Raw genomic sequence first — 17,999 nt, 5'->3', positions numbered from 1 at the left:
ACTCTGAAAGCTTTTTCTTCTTTTTAGACATCCAGGTTTTCATCCAAACGGAGTCTTTCTGAAGAGGATGGACACATTTCCTCCTTTCCTATATCCCTATAAAGATAATTTTTTTTTTTTTTTTTTGAAGGCTCAAGTTTCTGCTGCTAGAAGGCTTTTATGGAAGAAGTGAGCCAGCTTGAGCTTCCCCTCTGGATACAGGGGTAGCAAACGACAAGTGCAGCAGGATACTTACTGGTCATCACCTTGGAGGTAACGGGGATGCTGAAGACATCACTGATGACTGCGTAAATGCTGACATTGTAGGCAACCCCTGGCTCCAGATCCGTGATGGTGATGCTGCTCCATTCCCCGGGCACCTGCTGCTGGAGCTGGGTGCCCCCGGGCACGGCGGGCTGGTACGAGACCACGTACTCGGTGGCTGCCCCGGGGCTGTCCCAAGCCAGCTCGATGGAGCTGTCGCTGACCCCCGTCACCCGCAGGTTTTCAGGAGGAGACACTGGTGGGAAGGGCAGAGGTAAGGAGAGTGTCAGGGTGTGCGTGGCTTGTTCTTCCACTGCTGTGGGAGGGTGTGGAGGCCTGCTGGTGGGACATGGGCACGGGCTGAGGGTTATGTGCTATCTGTGGTTGTATTAACAGCTAAAGCAAGGTAAAGGCTCGGGAGAACCTGTTGCACTACGGGTTTAGCCCCCATGCTGGGATGAACCTCACTGGCTTTTTGCTCACCTCCCAAGCTTTCATCCACGGTGTCTCTGGGGACAGGGATAACAGGGAGGTAGCCACACTGTGGGGCCTGGGCAGGTCCTAAGACATGTGCTCTGCCGGGTATGGATTTCCCCCAGCCTTCATGGTGCTGCTATGGGACTCTGGGCACCTTGACACCCTTGCTTACACACTCAAGTCTGGCTCTCCTCACCCATCCCCCCCTCTACCTGCTGAGCAGTCCTGCCCTTCATAGCCGCTCTCGCAGACGCAGAGCCCGTCCCGGCAGAGCCCCCGGCCGCTGCAGGCGCTGGGGCAGTGCAGCCTCGCACAGTCCTCGCCGGCGTAGCCCTCCTGGCACACGCAGGTGCCGTTCACGCAGTGGCCCCGGCCCGAGCAGTCGCGGGGGCAGCGCAGCTGGGAGCAGTCCTCCCCGGTGAACCCCTCCTCGCACACGCACTCGCCGTCCACGCAGAGCCCGCGGGAGCCGCAGCCGGCGGGGCAGCGGAGCTGGGAGCAGTCCTCGCCCCCGTAGTCGCTGTCGCAGATGCACTGGCCCTCCAGGCAGACGCCGCGGCTGGAGCAGCCCCGGGGGCAGCGCGGCTCGGAGCAGTTGCTGCCTGCCCAGCCCTCCATGCACACGCAGCTGCACGACTCCAGGCTGAAATTCCCGTGGCCGCTGCACTGCGGGATGTAATCCAGCTGCCCTGCAAGGATGCAGGACCGAGGGTCAGAAGCCACCGGGTGGGAGGTGGAAAAAGGTCAGTTTTGGTCTTAGTTCAGCCCTCTGATGGGCTGGAGAAGGGGGGCAGGTGTGGGGCAAGGAGGGGATAGTCCTCCCTCTGAGCACGCCCAGCTCTGGGGAACTGATGGCTTTAGGGCTGAACCGGTGATACGGGGTCATGGTGGGGTTTGGGTAGATCTTTTCCTAGGGAGCAGGGGTCTCTGTAACCATGGGTGCCACCAGCCTTGTGGCGGGGCAGGTGCTCCCTTTGGTTTCTCTCCAGCTCAGCACTCAGTCGATAGGAACTTCCCTAGACCTCTTAGTGGAAAAAAACCTTCCCTGACCAAACCCTCTGCACCAGCCATGACTCTGCTCTCACGTCTACCACTTCTCCTTTTCATAGAGGAGGGACCCCTCTCTGCTTTCTCCCTCTCCTGGAAGAAGTATGTATGTACCCAAAGGCATTATCTTCATCCCTGTCCTGGTGAACCTGATCAAGGCAGAGCTGTTGGCTTTGGGCACACTCAGGTTGTGGGAAAGCACATGGGCTCTGTGGCCAGCAGCTCCAATGCCCTCTCTCCACCCGGCAGCCTTGCACAGGATGCCCTGGGGTGAGGAGGGAAGCATGGGGATGAAGGCAGCAGTCACTGACATTGCTAATGCTCCCCTATTTTGCCCCAAAACAGAGCCATTGCTCCAGCTAAGGGTGTATCCCAGGCAGGCTAATTTTTCCTTGCCGATCTTTGCTGCTTTTCCTCACGTGAACCAAGGAAGAACAGAAATCCTTTCTGTGCTTCCTCCAAACTATGGGAAACCTTTGCACCCCAAAGACCGCCAAGCCCCAGGACTCTGTCCCCAGCTAAATTTTCCGTCCTAGCTGAGCTTTCCGAGGAGCTCTTCCGATGGGGGATGTAGCAGATGCACGTGGAAAAGCAGCTCGTTTACATGCTGTGCCAGACAGGCCCATTTGGGTTACTTTGCAGGACAATTCCCATCCAAACTGCAAATACTGGGAATGCCAGTCAGGATTTCTTCAGATCTCAGCCTCCACTTAAGTTACCAAAAGATGAGAGATGATGCTTGTAAGTGTGCTGGAGGAAAGAGGCTTTCCTTGGGGAAATGGGGTGGGGTAAGGATCCTGATCTCCTGTGCAGTGCAGTGAATTGAAAGCAACTCTGGTAAAAATAAATGAAATTACTCCAGTTTTAGCTCGCTGCATCTGTGATGGGAGTGGGGACTCCACCAAGTGATGAATGTTTAATGGCACTGTCTGCCTGTGTTGCAAGTAACCCAAATAGGCCCATCAGAGTTTCAAATTAATTCCTTTAAAACAGGTTTTTCCCATAGCATTTCCTACGTGATTTTAACCCTCACTGTGCACAGACTGGTGTTTTCTGTTTTGTCTTAGTTATTGATGCAGCTCATTAATGTGGTATTGGGAGAGATGTGGGCTGAACCCATGGCTGGGAATGCACTGACTTCCCCTGACCACATGATGGATGCCAGCCCAAGCCACCCTGCTGTGTGTCCATCCTTGTTTCTCCCTCCCTGACCAACACACCTTTGGTGGAACTCTTGACCTGAGCATTTTAATGTGTCCTACACATAGAGGTGTTGGGGTACCACTGGAAAAAAATCACACTAATAGCTGCAAAACTTTAAAAAAAATACAGTGAGTGCTGGGGGTAAAAGGGTTGCTTTTCATTTCTCTTCCTTCCTGTTGCTGCTCTTGGTGTGAAAAGCAGTTTTCCCCAGGAAAGATGCCCCGTGTGGTTCTCCTTGTTTATTGTTTTCTTCCCTGCAAGGAGCATTGAAGCCACGAGCATCAATGCTCGTGCATTGAAGCCACGAGCAGGGCTGGGCTGTGTTTGGGATGGATGCCCTTTGAGACAGCCCCTCTTCCTCGAGACAAGAACTATCAGTATGCTGGCTCCTGTACCATGGAAATGCAGCTGCCAGCCCAAACCTTCCTGACCCATCTCATTTCAGCTGAATGCTGCTTTCCTGACCCTGAGGGACAGCTGAGGTGAAACAAGGGGCTGCCTTTAATGGAGACCTCTTGCAGGTCTCCCCAAAAGCACATATTTTTATTCAGTTGAAATATCATGTTGATGGTTTTGTGCCTTTTTTATTGTTTGCATCTTTCATGTATTTTTTCTATTTTTTAATACTTTTTTTTTTTTTTTTAACTCAGCTTTTCAGATGTGTTCACTCCTCCTGCAGAGAAGATGAAGGTGCTTATTTCCAACTCCCATGGGGCTGCCTTCAGCCCAGGGACAGCTCAGGAGAGCAGCAGCCACATCTCTGCTCCCTGTGCCACAAGCAGTGGCAGATGTCTAAGAGTGTTGGAAGGACTGCAGAGCTGGGAGATCCCCCTGCTCACCCCCAACCAGCTGTAATTTCATCTGTAAAGGGGGTTCAGCTCTCTCCATTTTGCAGTGAGTGGGGCATGGGCACTCAAGTGACCAGAGCCCTCCCAGGGGTTTTCCTGCCTTAGAGGACTTAAAGCTAAGTTTTCTCACTAAAACCACAGCCCCATCATGGGTGAACACTGGTTTTCCTCTGTCACCACGCTGAGTGGCACCATCAGGTTTTGTATTATTTCTCCTGCCTTTCTCTCAAGCCCTCAGTCCCCAGCAAGAGCTAACAGGATGGCATTACTACCTGTGGCTGTATTTTCTTGGCAGCAACTGGAGGTGCATTGGTCCCGGAGGATGGAGACCTCCCTCTCCAGCATCTCAATCCTGCTCAGCAGCTCCTGCAGGGATGGGAGGGAGGTGGAGCACTTGCAGGCCTGCTTGGGCATGTTTATCCTGTGGGTGAAGGTGACCTGGCTCTCGCTGTCGGAGGTCTGCTCCGTGTACTCTGCCAGCCGGTCGTCTTCTGAACTCACCTCCTCGGCCGAAGACTTGAACATGGATGAGCAGCAGCTGTCCAGAGGGATGTTGATGTTGTAGATGTGGTGGAAGACCATGGGCTGCTCTTTGATAGGTGGGCTGCAGTTGGCGAGGCTGCCTGCCTCATCCACCGCTGTCCTCTCAGCCGGCTCTGTTGTCACCTCCAGCCGGCACTCAAAAGGCTTGAGGACAGCGCCCAGCAGAAGCAAGCTGAAGCTGATGAGCACGTTCCTCAGGACCGGGTGTTCACCGTCAGTCCCCATTTTCCTGGGAGAGGGAAGAGCCTTCCAAGCCAGTCTTGGGCAGCCGAGAGTGGGGAGGATCTGGGAATACAGAAGCAGAAGAGCATGGTTGGTGTTAGGCTCGAAACTGTGCTCAGCATGTAAGGAGGCAGATGCTTCTTGCTAGTTATCTAGACACCAGTGGGGCCGACTTGACCCACGTGCAGTCCTGCTGGCTCTGGTGGAGCCTAAATCAACCCTGAATGGAACCCATGGCTGGTAGGAAGACCTTGTCATAGCCCTTGAGCAGCGACAAAGACAGATTCTTGTTGCTACTGCTTTTTTATTTAGGAAACAGTTAATCTGGTACTATCAAAGCACCAAATACTCATCTCTGGGCCACTACCCACGTCTTACTTTGCCACCCTCTGCCAATGCCATAACCTTGAGCAATTGCTGTCTCTTGTTTCTAATGGCTCTCCTGCTCTGGAGCTCCTCTCGAGCTCCCTGGGGAACATCCCTGCCTCCCCCATTACCCTGCTGCTGAATGAAAATATGTTTGCTGGTTTCTCTCCAACAACACCTGGGGCTCCTTTGGTAGGCTCTCTTTTTTTCCCCTGGTTTTAGGAAAAGCGAGAAAAATGGAGATAACTCCGCAATGAGGTGGCTCTGACCATGCTCACAGGAGACAGGCTCTGTAAGTGGCAATTTGGGGGCTGCATTCTCAGACCCTGACTCCATCAAGTGCTTCCCTGCCTTCTGGGCTCTCCACTGGCTCCTGGGTGGCCCTGGCTGACCCACGGAGAGACTTCTTGTCCCTGCATAATGAGATGGCCATGACAGGGGAGGGCACAGGGACTAATGAACACCGGCTGCCTTTGATTGACTCGTTAATGTTCAAATCTCAGTACCCCCTCCTTGGCCTCTTGCTTGGCTTTTTGCCTGTGCTTGGAGTGGAAGTAATTGTGGCCAACTGCTCCGAGCCAGGCCAGGGCTTCAAAGGAAGACTCTTTGCAGGACTACAGGAGCAGCTTAGACATGGGGAAATGAAATCCTTCCTCTCTCCCTATCCAGCCTGCCTCAAGAGGCAGGGCAGAGCCTGTTTGTGAGCACAACCAGATGGGGAGAGAAGGGTTCCGTGTGGATGCGGGAAGGAGGGAGTGGGAGATGGATGGTGGATAAAGCAGGGTGAGCGGATACACACGGAGATTGCTCGCTAATGACAGTGAGCAGGGTAGTTGGGTAGTTAACGACTCTGTAACCCATAGACCGAAAGCCATTCATTTGCTGGTACACACTGCCAGGCTTATTGATCTGAATCTCTTTATCAGTACATTCATTACAGCTGCCCAGCTCTGCCTTCTGAGCGGCAAGTCACGGCATCCCCCTCCTGCCCCGTAGGCAGGGCGTGATGCTGTGGGAGCATTGGCATCCCTGGGGCACGGTGCCAGGGAGATTTCCTGTAATGTCACTGGTTGGGCTCTTAGCTGTGAAATGCTGAAAAGTCACCATGGTTCAGGCTGACCCGAGCTCAAACCAGTCTGAATCCACAGGGCAGGGGGATACTCCTTGTTGCCCTCCAACCCAGAGCAGGCCATGCATCCCTATTAATCCTCAGCTTCTTCCCAGAGGCTTGGGCTGGCAGCTCTAAAGCACTGCCAAATTTGTGAATGCATTCCTGAGCTCTGTCACCTCCATTCCCTATCTGGTCCTGCTCTGTCTCCTGCTCCTCGTGTCAACAGTTCGCTTTTCCCTGAAGGACCCATCACGGTGAGCTCAGCCGGGGGGCTGGGAGAGCTCTGGGGCAGCATGAGCAGTCTGACAGCTTGAGTCGTGTCTGCCTGGGAAGAGAAGTTGCATGAACATTCCTCCTTTGGGTTCCTCATTTTCCTGTGCTCCTGATGCTCCCCAGTCCAGCTCACACTGCAGTGACAGAACCATTAAAAACCATTGACTGGGGGAACAGATCCAGGACTGTGTATTTTTTTTCCCTCCTTCACAAGGAAAAAAAGCCAATTTCTATGGTCATTTAATGTGTAGAATTGGTTGCATTACAGCAAATTTATCTAGGTTGCTTTTAGTGTTTTTTTTTTTTTAATTGCACCTTTGTTGTCCCCAAGTTCAGATAAAACTCCCAGCTGGTGGCCTTCTTGATGGCTTTGATCCCTTCATCCCTAGAACTGGCCTTGGAAAACCTCCCATCCAGGGCAGTGAAGGCAGCTTTGAGCCCGTCACTTTCCTGGTGTCTGATGTCAATGTCCTTCTCCTTCCTTTTCTGCTGGACTGGGACAATGCCTCTCCATCCCAGAATGCCTCTCTGTAACCAGGACAGGACAGCTGATCTCCAGTTGCCTCCGGCACAGCACAAGCTTGAAAGCTTGGGGCTGCTTCTGTATTTTACCAGAACTGGTTACCTTTGGTTTGTTTTGCTGCTTTTTCCCCCTCCCCTCCCCACAATCCCCCTGAAACATGGGGGTTTGAATTAAAGTTCAAATTAAAGAGTTATTACAGTTAATTATGAAGTTTGGCAGGCATTGAGCTTTTGGCTCTACAGCATTTCAACTTTGGGGAGCTGTGAAAGAATCAATCTGCTGCAATTTCTCTGTAGTGCTCAATAAAAAATACAGAGAATACGAAGCTGAGAAAAATATTTGAGGGTTTTGCCAAACATACACCACAGCAAAGCGCTCTCCTTCCCTCCCCATCAGCCTCTCTCCATCCAGGATTTGTGCCTTATGGGCCAGCAAAGGAAGAAATATAAAAACCCTATTAAATGCACAGTGCATCCACCCTAATTATATATTTTCAGTTATTTTTACATTTTGCTGATGGGCTGTATCTGGGCGAGCAGCTTTGTGAGAACGACTGCGGAAGGGAACCTGAGTGTGTGGATGCTCGGAGCAGCTGCGCCGAGAAAGTCATTAATGCTGTGGCAGTGGTTTGGGGTGTGGAGGGGAAGAGCATCCCCCCAAAATGCAGCACCAGGTCCCCCAGCAGCATCTGCAGCCCCTTTTTTGTAACTCAGCAATGTGAATGTAGCAAATGCAAACTGTGCCCCAGGGGCTGCTGCAGGATGGGTGCAGAGACATCAGATCTGCACAACACATCTGGGTGTGTTGCCAGCAGTTTTGTCTCTGGCATTCTGCGGGGATGATTTAGTATTTGGATGGTCCAACAGTATTTCTATGTTCATGGCAGTTTTGATGAATTGCTTTGGTTAAAAAAAAAAAAGCATTCAAATGTTGCCTGGAAAGATGCTTGAGAAAGGAAAATATTTGTTTCTCCAGCCAGGTACTGTGTATTAAAGTGTTTTAGAAGACACTAAAGATGTGAAGATGAAGTGAACATTTTGTTTTGAGTGAGAAGCCTTTTGATCTACCCAGAGCATACAGAGATGTATATGTGTGTATATATATTTATGTCCATTTACTGCCTTCCTTTTTGCTGAACACCAAGCCCTGCTGTTTGGTGCAGGTAACCAACTGGAAAATCGGATCTATTCGGAGTTCAGGCCCGTGCTCGTCCTTGATGCTGACCAACAAACCATCAAGAAGCAGTTAGCTGCCTGCTTCCTGAGCGTGGCAGAAGCAAGCAGGTCTTTGCTAGCACCCAGCAGTCCCTGAGCCGTGCAATTGGAGCTGTGATGTGTTCCCTGCTGGAGCACAACCGGCAGGAGCCGGACCTCTCTGATGGGTTTGCTCCCACTGCTGTTGATGGAGGGAGTGACCCCAGAGTGTGGTGATGCAGGAAGCCTCCGAGTATTACTTGGACTTTTATGTTGGAAAGTGTCTTGCAGGTTTTCCATAAGCCAAAACCACCTGCAGATGGATGGCTTTCAAGGCTGCCAAAACCACGCTGGAGATAACCAAGCACTTAGTGCAGATGGTGCCTGTTCCATGGTATGGCAAGATGCAGCCCATGCAGCTTTCCTCTTGGCTCCACGGTATCCCTGACTGGCCTCCCAGCCTTAGGCTTTTCATTCCAAGGTGATCACACATCTGGAAATCTGACATGGATTGCATTGCAAGCTCCGAATCCCAACTCCGGAGTTTTCTGGGGTCTCCAAAGTGAGGCTGCAGGACTCGCTGGTTTAGGGCAACTCATCGTTCCCATCCATCGGCATCATTATTGCCTTGACACTGAAGTCTCTCCTGGGTGCTGTGTCCTTCAGCCGTGGCAGGTGTGATGTGTGCATGGCAAGGCACACGTTGTCAAGCACTGGCACCCAGGCAGGTGGTGAATCACCGTCCTTGGAGGGATTTTGGAAAACTTGTATATATGGTACCTGGGGATGAAGTTTCATGGTGGGCTTGGCAGTGCCAAATTAATGGCTGGACCTTGATCTTAGAGGTCCTTTCCAACCCAAATGATTCTAGGATTCTCAGACCCTATGATGTGTACCTTGCTTTTGCTTTGCTTTGTGATTCAGCAAGAAACTCCTGTGATTTTCCTGTCCCACTGGAAAGAACTTGCGTTGCAGCAGCTGCTAACGAAGAAATAGTGGAAATAATTGGGTCAGCTCCCGAGCAGCTGAAACTGCTGCAAATTTGGTGTCACAAGACTGGTCTGCACCAGCAGGATCCTCCTGAGCAGATGCAGAGATGCAGCATGTCCTGCAGACCAATTCCCTCCTGCAGTTTTCTGAGGGGAAACAGCACTGGTGCTGAGTTATTACTGATCTACTGATGTGTAATTTGTCTGTTTACAAAGGCTTTCATTGCATTAGTTCCATGGGCAGAGTGAAGGTCCTTGCTATGTGCAAGCAAATGAAGCTCTCTCCCTCATCAACTCCTTCTGCACCCTCTGCTTAAGTGCAATACTTATTGTCCCTCTAAACACAGCCTGTAGCAGGATTTTGGGGAAATTAAAGGAGGTGGAGGTGCTTAGAGGAGCAAACCATCCACTGGAACAGTGGTTGCTTGAAGGCCAGATCCTGTGGACTCATGGGGCTGGAGCTGAGGACCAACGAGGAAACCTGCACCGTGCCAGAGAAACACAACCGAGTGCTTCCATTTCCATTCCATGCTGTCACCAAGCAGCCCTCAGAGAGGGAATGATTTTCACCCTGCTGACCAATGGCATGTTTAAGGATGAAATACTTTGATGCTTTTACTAGTTTTCCCTAACTCTATGCAGAATAAGAAATCTGTAGCTCTCCCGACTGCAAATTCTGCCAGTTTAAAAATTCGCACACACCTCTGTCATTGCAACCTACGTTAGGTCTCGCTTTCATTGCATATTCTTTTATTGAATTGCCATGGAATGTATCAATAGCCTCTATAAACTCCCACAGGAAAGCAAACAGTAGCTTAGTGCAGAGGTTTTGGGGGGAATCTCCTTTTATTTTCACATTACGAGCCTGGATCCAGCATGTCTGGCTTCACACCACCTCAACAGCTGCCTCCTGCCCGCTGCCCTGCGAAGTCTGGGAATCCCCAGGTTAAGTCTTATTTCAGCAAGGGTGCCAGCTCTAATCTGAGCCTATCCCAGCATTTTAAAGAGCACGTTTTGGTGCTGTCTTCATTTATATACATATATTTACAGGTACGCTATCAGCGCCCCATTCAAACCATGTTTAACCACATGCCACAAAAGAACACTTGCTCAGTGCAAAATTTGCTTCTGTGACTGGCTTGCAAAGGTGGGCACCTAATTTTATATTGAAGACCAAGGTGGGGGCCCAATTTAATAATGAAAGCTGTTGGCAGTGAGCTTGGTGTGGCCACTGCCTGTCCCTCTTCGCTGTTATCAGCCCCAGCGGGCCGTGGGCGACGCTGGGATGCAGCACAGGCTGCAAACACATGGTGTGCCACAGGATGGTTCATGGTTAAAGGCTTTCCTCTATTCTCCAGCGCAAATCTAAAGACCTGTAAACACCCAGAGTGTCCAATGTCCTGCAGGAAGGTGACCCATTCCCCTCTGGGTCCAGTGTTGCCTGAAATTCCAGCTCCTCGTGGGAGTTGCTGCCTGCTAACACTGAGCTCTTCCATACCAACTTGGGAGGCCGGACATGTGTTTTGAGTGGTGACAGGTGAGCGTTTGGTAGCCTGGCCCTTTGAGCATCAAGATTTGATGTCTGTTGGAGATGGCCTCGGCTGCCCTGCTGCCAGGACAGCCCTGTCCATCGGGACTTCCTGCCTGTGAAAAGTCCTCACACCCTGCGCTTCACACCACATATTTATTCACACTGAGCTGTGAAATAAATCCCCCCTCAGCTTGCCTGCATGTTGCAGAAGGCTTTATTTCATCCTTACGTGGTGTCCCTGGCAGCTAAAGGAGTTTAACCAGGGAGAGCTGGGCGTGGGATAGCTCCTGCTGCTGTTCTCACCGGCACCCCCGTCTGCCCATAACGATGCTCCTGGGGTCATCACTCCTGCCCTGTGCCTGGGGAGAGTTTAACTTTCTGAAGAAAGATTTTGGGATGAGGACAGACCTTTCAAGAGACTAGCCTTCAGTGCTAAAGCTCTGCACTGTCTTCCCAAGCCCCACGATGGCCATTGTTCCTGCCCCGGCAGCTCCTAGAGCTCCACTGAAGATGCTTAGAAGCTGTGAAGGAGAAATTAACTGCAATTATGGATCATCGTGGGGCATAAATACCCTCTAAATCCTCCTTAATTACATGGTAGCACTTAATTACATGGCAACTAGAATGTAAGCACAAAAATAAATATGATTTCATTTTTATCTTCAGCAGAGGCACTGGTAATTAATTTTGGAGGGTCATGTAGGACCTGCATGGTGTGGACTCCATTAATACAGTACTGCAAAGGTGCTGCTGCCCAGGACAGAGAAACCTCCCTTCTTCTCCCTCTCCAACAGCCACGACTTTGTCACCTCTTCCCATTCCCCCCCTCAGTGTCATCCCTCTGTCTGTCTGCCTGTCTGTCTGCGTGCTGATGCACAGGCAGAGACTTGCAGATGCCAGGATAAGGTCAGTGTAGTGCCCACTCATCATCCTGCAGGGAGAAATCCAGGCATGAGGAGTCTCCATGGTTCATTCATCCCACCTCAGTTATGCTGTGGACTCACAGCCATCGGGATCTGGATCCCTCTCAGCCACGGGCACGGCGTTTCTTTCCCCGTTTGCTGCCAGCATTCCGCTCGGATGCCGGCAGCGAGTCCTCGTGCTCATCTGGCTGGTGCTTGGCTGTCATGTTGCATTAGAATCTGAGAATCAGCCCAGACCTCCTCGGGGCTGAGCTGAAGCGTTTGCACACCCGCCTTGGGATGCTCCTTTGCCAAAGCGCTGCCACCCGTTACCCCCAGCACGGCTCGAGCATATGCCTTGATGAAGATGAAGGAGTGTGCAACGAAGCACAAAGTCACGTTGGAGAACTTGGATGCACCTTAACCTCTGCCACCCTCTGTAACCACCCCGACCACATTTAAATGGAGAACAGTGCTGCGGACCAGCAGAGCAAAACCCCTGCTATTTCCCTCGGTTTCTTATCCATCATTAGTGGGTTGCAGCATTTTTCCATGGGAACTCTGAGCAGAAGCACACAGGAACTCAGCTTGCTTTCAGTAAAAGCAAACCCACCTGCTGAAATCAAATGAGCACAGTTTTTAACTTGCTCTTCAGTTTGCCAAGTCATTTATACCCTCACCCAAATTCAGGGGGATGGAAAAGGAATGCTCATCTGGTGCATTTTTGCATTAATTTTCTCCTCACATGTAATTTTACACCACAGAGATGAAGCAGAGCTGATGTGATCACAGTTGAGTGTGCTGTGACTTTTCCCCACCTGCTTTATAAACCCCCATACTGGAAAAAATCCAGATTTTCCTTTCTTTTGAATGTGTTACTCAAACTGAACAGCACGTTACAGCTGATTTACATGCACATGCAACCTGGCAGGTAGCAGCAGGGATCATGCTGTCTGAACCTTCCAATAATTGATATTTTCTACTCGCCTTCTCATTGTAATTTCCCTGGAATATAAAGAGCAGCAGCAGATACTTGTGGAACAGATTTGAGGCTGGAACAAAGCTGCCATGGTGGAGATGGCTGGAAGGTGATTTTCCTTGGGCAAAGCTTGTACCAGGTCCCTTTTGGGGACCTGCAGGGCCTCCTCAGGATGGGAACAACCTTCAGCCATTGACCACAAGGAGCCTGCAAAGGTTTTCTATCATGTCCCATTGAAAAGACAACCGAAGAGAGCATGAGCAAGCTGGAGCAGAGAAATGAATCATAGTCCTGCTGCAGAGACTTCCTTTGATAAATAATGCATGTAAAGTTTACAGTAATAACTGCTTTCTTCCCACCCAGGCAGCTGGGCTGGCTTTCCTCCTCCTAGGCAGTGTGACAGACTCTGTTTTGCCAGGTAGGTTAATCTGGGGCTTTTCTCACCACTGGCCAGCCACGTGTGTGGCTATGGAGAGGAGGTGGCATTCCCAGACACGGCAGGAGGAAAGCAGTGTGCTGGGGGTGCAGTGTCTGGGAGATCTCCTGGCGTTGGTGCGTGCCATGGATGTATGGATGAGAGGAGGGGTGTAGTAGCCCTGGCTTTGCACGTGGGCACCAGCTGCCCCAACACCAGGATGCTGCACTCTGAACTGCCCGCCAGCCCTGGTCCAGCCCAATGCTGGGAGGTGGCTTCCCCATCCCAGGACCAAGGCCCTCATCCCACTGCTGAAATAATTATTTTGGCTCCAAGCATGCTTTCCAAAGAGTATGTGGCATCTCCCACAGGTGGGTCCCTTCAGGAGAGATGGGACCTTGGAGGTGACCCGCTAGATCACCTCTGGTTATCCCTGTAGAGTGCTGGAGCAAAGACTGTCCTTTGTGATCCCACACAGTTGGTACAACAACATGAAGTGAGGTGTTCCCATCACCCTCCCTGCCAAATTTCCCTCCCCTTTGACCCAAACAGCCATCACAATCCAAACTGCAGGCTAGCCCCTCTTGTGACATCTCAAGACACGGAGATGGGACAACGGGGGCTGAAAGTGGGTCTCTTTAGGAAGCAAGGAAAGGGAGAAATTTCCTCTTGCTGCTCTCGTTTTTGGGCTTCTGAAGAATAGCAAGAGGGGATAGGAGAGGAGAGAGGACAACTGTGACCACTCCTGAGCCTCAGAGATCCTCATGACTCAAGGATTTCCTAACCTGCAAGAGCCTGTCTGGCGAGAGGGGCTCACAGGTGTAGGACAGAGCTGGTCTGGGCTTTTAGGATGGGGGTCATGTACAGTAAGTCACACTGTGGGTGTGCAGTCCAAATCCCAGATTTCCTTAGGTTATGTCCTCCTGCCAGCTGGGCCAGCCTCCATGGACATGTCTGGCTCTGAGAAGCTGGCTGGGCACCTGCATGGAGCCTCTGGTGCCACTAGAAGAATATAAAATGGCTTTCATCAAGGCACACCAGAGAAAATACTCTTTAGTCATTTTTATAGCAGGCCTTGAAGACTTCAACTAGCGTGATTTGGTTAAAAATAGATTTGTTTCTATTGGACTTTGGCAGAAAACCTGGGCTACCATATTAATGAAGGTAAGTGGGAAAACCCATATCTCTCTCCCCATTTTACATCCCTGTGGAAGAGCTGGAAATAGCCTCAGCACTTTTACTGCAGAGATAAACAAGATCCTTGGGAGGCAAAATAGCTGTAGCCAGGGTGGGCTTGCACCAGCTAAAGATTGGAGTCAGGTTGGGGTTTTATTGCCCTATAATAAGCAAGTACCTCATCATGGAGTGGATATAAATGCACAAGGTGATTTCAGGGAGCCAGTGCGGGGTGTGAGAGCTTGGAAGCCAGCCCACTGCTTTGCCATGTATTTTAAGCGAGAGCTTGGCTTTGCTCCCTTTAGTTCTCCAGCTGGTATTGTAAGTGTTGGGGTTAGTTCACAAGCAAACACTTAAAATCAATTTTAAGGCTGCTTTTATGCTGAAGAACTCTGTGGAGATCTACGACTCAGGATGAAAGAGACCTCTTAATCCTGTGACAGACAGTGACGTAAGTCCTTCCACAAATGGGTCAAAATTCATCTTTGGATTGACTCCTGTGGTCCCCAAATGTGTGTCCTAGAATTCTGGCTCAGCACTTTGCATTTCCAAGACTTTTATAATTTCTAAGCCCAAATGAACCAGAGTCAGTTGAAACACACTTTCTTGCCTGCCTTTGCTGTCCTCCTTCACTTCTGATCAAAGCAATAGATAAATAATGACAAAAAACACGCTGTGGCCATTTGGGTAGGGCTTGCTGAACTGAGAAGTGAGATGTCTTGGGCAGCAATTGCAGCAGTGGAAACAGCTGAAAATATTTGCCGTGTTGGAGCGCAGCAATTTAAAATGGAGGAATTGACTGGCTGCATCCTATTCCCATGGAAAGTGAGGAGCGAACACCCCTTGATGCCTGCTGGGAGTGGGACAGCCCTGTCACATCAGGCAAACTCAACCTGCTAAGTGAGGTGGACTTGGACTGCTTCTCACACCCCTGAAACAGAGCAAGTAGGAGAGTGTTCGGAGAGGTTTCATCCAGAGGGAGCTGGACGAGCTCAAGGAATGGGCCCACAGGAGCCTCATGAGGTTCAACAAGGTCAAGAGGAGCAAGGCCTTGCCCCTGGGTTGGGACAATCCCTGCTATCAACACAAGTTGAGGGAAGAAGGGATAGAGAGCAACCCTGAGAAGTTCTTGGAAGTAATGGCAGGTGAAAGGCTGGGCGTAAGCTGCCAGTGTGTGTTCACAGCCCAGAAAGTGACTCTCATCTGGGGTGGGCAGTGTGGGCAGCAGGTCGAGGAGGTGATGCCCCCTCTCTGCTCGAGATCCCAGTCCTGGAGTGCTGCATCTGTCCCAGGTGTTCTCAGCACAGCAAAGACAACCTGTTGGAGCAGGGCCAGAGGAGGCCATGAAGAAGCTCTGAGGGCTGGAGCATCTCTGCTAGGCAGACAGGCTGGGAGAGCTGGGGGTGTCCAGTCTGGAGAAGAGAAGGCTCTGGGGAGACCTTAGAGCACCTTCCATTGCTTAAAAGGGCTTGAAGAGAGCTGGAGAGGGACTTTGGACTGGAGCCTGGATTGCCAGGACAAGGGGGAACGGCTTCAAACTGCAAGAGCCGTTTCCTATGAAAAGCTGAAATAACAGCCCACAGAACAGTACCACGAGCTGGTGGAAGTTTAATTCTGTGCTGCTGTCAGAGACTGAAATGGTTCACACCCTAAACATTGTTGTGAAGGAGTTTTGCCCATTATAGCAAAAACTGTATAAAGAAGCTACAACCACAAGAGCCTCCTTGAAGATGCCTGACTGGAACTTTGGACTGTGGGTAAAGCTGCCTAGATAAAATACAGGAGGTACCTGGGCATTCCCACCTGGCCTGAGGTATATTAACCCCTCGGATTCTGTGCTTTCTGGGGGATCCTCACCTCCAGAAGACAGCTGGAGAGGATCATTGGGACACCAGTGGGAGCCACAGAGTTGTGATATTTCCTTTATTCTGTCCCTGTCACTCTCTTTCTCTCCCCTCACCTCTTTCCTGTTTCTTTCTCTCTCTCTCTCTCACATGTTTACTATCAAATAAAATCCATACTATTGACTTTGGCATATGGTCTTGTTTGCACCTTAATTCGGGCAGAGGCATTTCTAAGGACTTTAAAAATTGGACCGTAACATCTGCCAATCTAATTTTCCATTCTAGACAGATATTTTAGAACTCAAAGTCCTCTTATGTTGGTGGGATTTTCTGTGTAGCACTTTTCTTTCTCAAAGTCCAAAATGCTCCACTAAAATGCACATGGGAAAGGAAAACAGAAGCTTGTCTGGGAGGGTGACACAGATGACTCCACTGCCCAAATTGTGGAAAAAATTTAATTTTACAATCTGGTCTGAAATTTGGGTGGGTTCTCTTCCTATCTTGGCTGGCCTTGCTGTGTCTAGTGTGGTGTTTAGCTGCTCTCTAGGAGATACAACTGAGCTGTGATGTCTCTGATTCCTTGTCTTCTTTTTTAAGTGCAGTAACCAGAAAAAGTGTTCTTTCAATGCAAGCCTTGGCTGAAGATCAACAGCAGTTTGACATGCTTTTTTTCCCCCTAATATTCAGCTTTGTAGGGCTTGGGGAGTATGTGGAGGAAACCTTCTTTTCACGCAGCACGTGGACACGACGAGTTCTGCTGCCTGGTTCTGGGCTTTTATCACCAATTGCCTCCCCAACCAAAACCTTGTGGCCAGGGGCAGGCAGCAAGCCAGGACTGCCTGTACTCATCTCAGACCTCTTCTGCCCAAAGAGATGGGCACCCTAAAGCTAGAGCACGGTTGGTGTTTAGCCTGCAGTGTCCTGCTGTGCCTCACAGAGGGCCTTTCGCTCATTTGTGCTTCCACAGTGCTGCAAGATGCTCCAACAGAAGATTTTCTGGCTGTAAGTCATTATAACAACTTTCATGTATGATTTTGTTTCCTGGCAGGGAATTGAGTGTGCTAGACACAGGCCAGCCTTGGCTGCTCTGGGGAAACTAAAGAAACACCAAGCATTGCTAACAGTTATTTTGAAATTCCACCTTCTTCTCCCTGTGCTTCTCCTCTCTAGAACTGCTGCAGCTCTGCCAGGTGAGAGGGGTGATTGGAGAGGTGGTGCCAGCCACAACAGATGGGCTGTGGATCAACTCCTTTAAGCCTATGTGCCTCCACTGATTTCTGTGCTCATTTATGTCTCTTGGGATAGGTCAGGAGCAGAGGATTGTGCTGAAGGAGGGCTTGGTGATGTTCTGCACAGGTAGGGTAAGAAGGAGAGGAAAGGGGGCTGTTTGTTGGGGGTTTTTTGGGATTTTTTTTTTGTGCTTCAAGAGGAACATCTCAAGTTTTGTGTGGTGCCCATGGGAAGTTGTCTTTCATACTGGGCAGAAAAAATGCCAGAGGACTCACTGGGAATGCTGCTTCTGTCTCATTCCAGTGTGTGCATTAGCATGCCATTGGCATGCTGCCTTCCTGGGAGTCACAGAGGAGGAAATGCATCAATCTTCTGTGGCCTGGGTCCTGTGCTGTGCAGCTCAGGTGTGCTTCTTGTGTTGATTTTCTGCTGTCTCATTTTCTACAATGCTCTGCTGTCTTCTGTATCTCACATTTATATAAAATATCAGTATATATCTTCTCTACTTTTTTTTGGTGTGTGGTCAACCCCTCATCTATGCAAAGCCAGGGTCATAGAAGGACACAGCATAAATCATAAAGACAGCCACATGTTTGGAGAAGATTCAAGTATTTTCTTTAAATCTTCATGCCCTGAGAAAAATGACATTTAAAACCCAGCATCCAGTCTTAAGCCTCTCACAGCTGGCTGTTGAGCATGGATGGGAGAATGCAGGGAGGGAAGGTCTTGTCACATCATTTGTCTCTCCTCTCCACGTTTCCCCATCAGTGGTTTGGAGGGGGCTTGGTTCACGCCAGGATTCATGGTGTGCCCAGCTGATGCTGTCTCTGAGCTGGTTTCTTATCTCCTCTGAGCTGCTTGTGCAGCTCTGAGTGTGCCACTGC

At 50.3% G+C, this 17,999-nt stretch overlaps 1 protein-coding gene across 1 annotated transcript in view; it reads right to left on the bottom strand.

Annotated features, from left to right (window-relative positions):
• Nucleotides 1–4,669, bottom strand: part of TNR (tenascin R) — a 33,367-nt gene extending 28,698 nt beyond the window's left edge. Inside the window, exons 1-3 of the mRNA XM_048312712.1 lie at nucleotides 4,091–4,669; nucleotides 933–1,409; nucleotides 236–499 (exon numbers count right to left, since the gene is read on the bottom strand). Coding sequence (XP_048168669.1) covers nucleotides 236–499; nucleotides 933–1,409; nucleotides 4,091–4,586 — 1,237 coding nt within the window. The 5' untranslated portion in view covers nucleotides 4,587–4,669. The remainder of the gene's footprint in view (nucleotides 1–235; nucleotides 500–932; nucleotides 1,410–4,090) is intronic.
• Between the last annotated feature and the right edge of the window lie 13,330 nt (nucleotides 4,670–17,999).

This window comes from Corvus hawaiiensis, chromosome 9 (genome assembly GCF_020740725.1).
Source record: "Corvus hawaiiensis isolate bCorHaw1 chromosome 9, bCorHaw1.pri.cur, whole genome shotgun sequence".
In the NCBI taxonomy this organism is placed as follows: Eukaryota; Metazoa; Chordata; class Aves; order Passeriformes; family Corvidae; genus Corvus; species Corvus hawaiiensis.
Note: the sequence above shows the minus strand (reverse complement) of the source record. Positions and strands in the feature narration are given on the sequence as shown.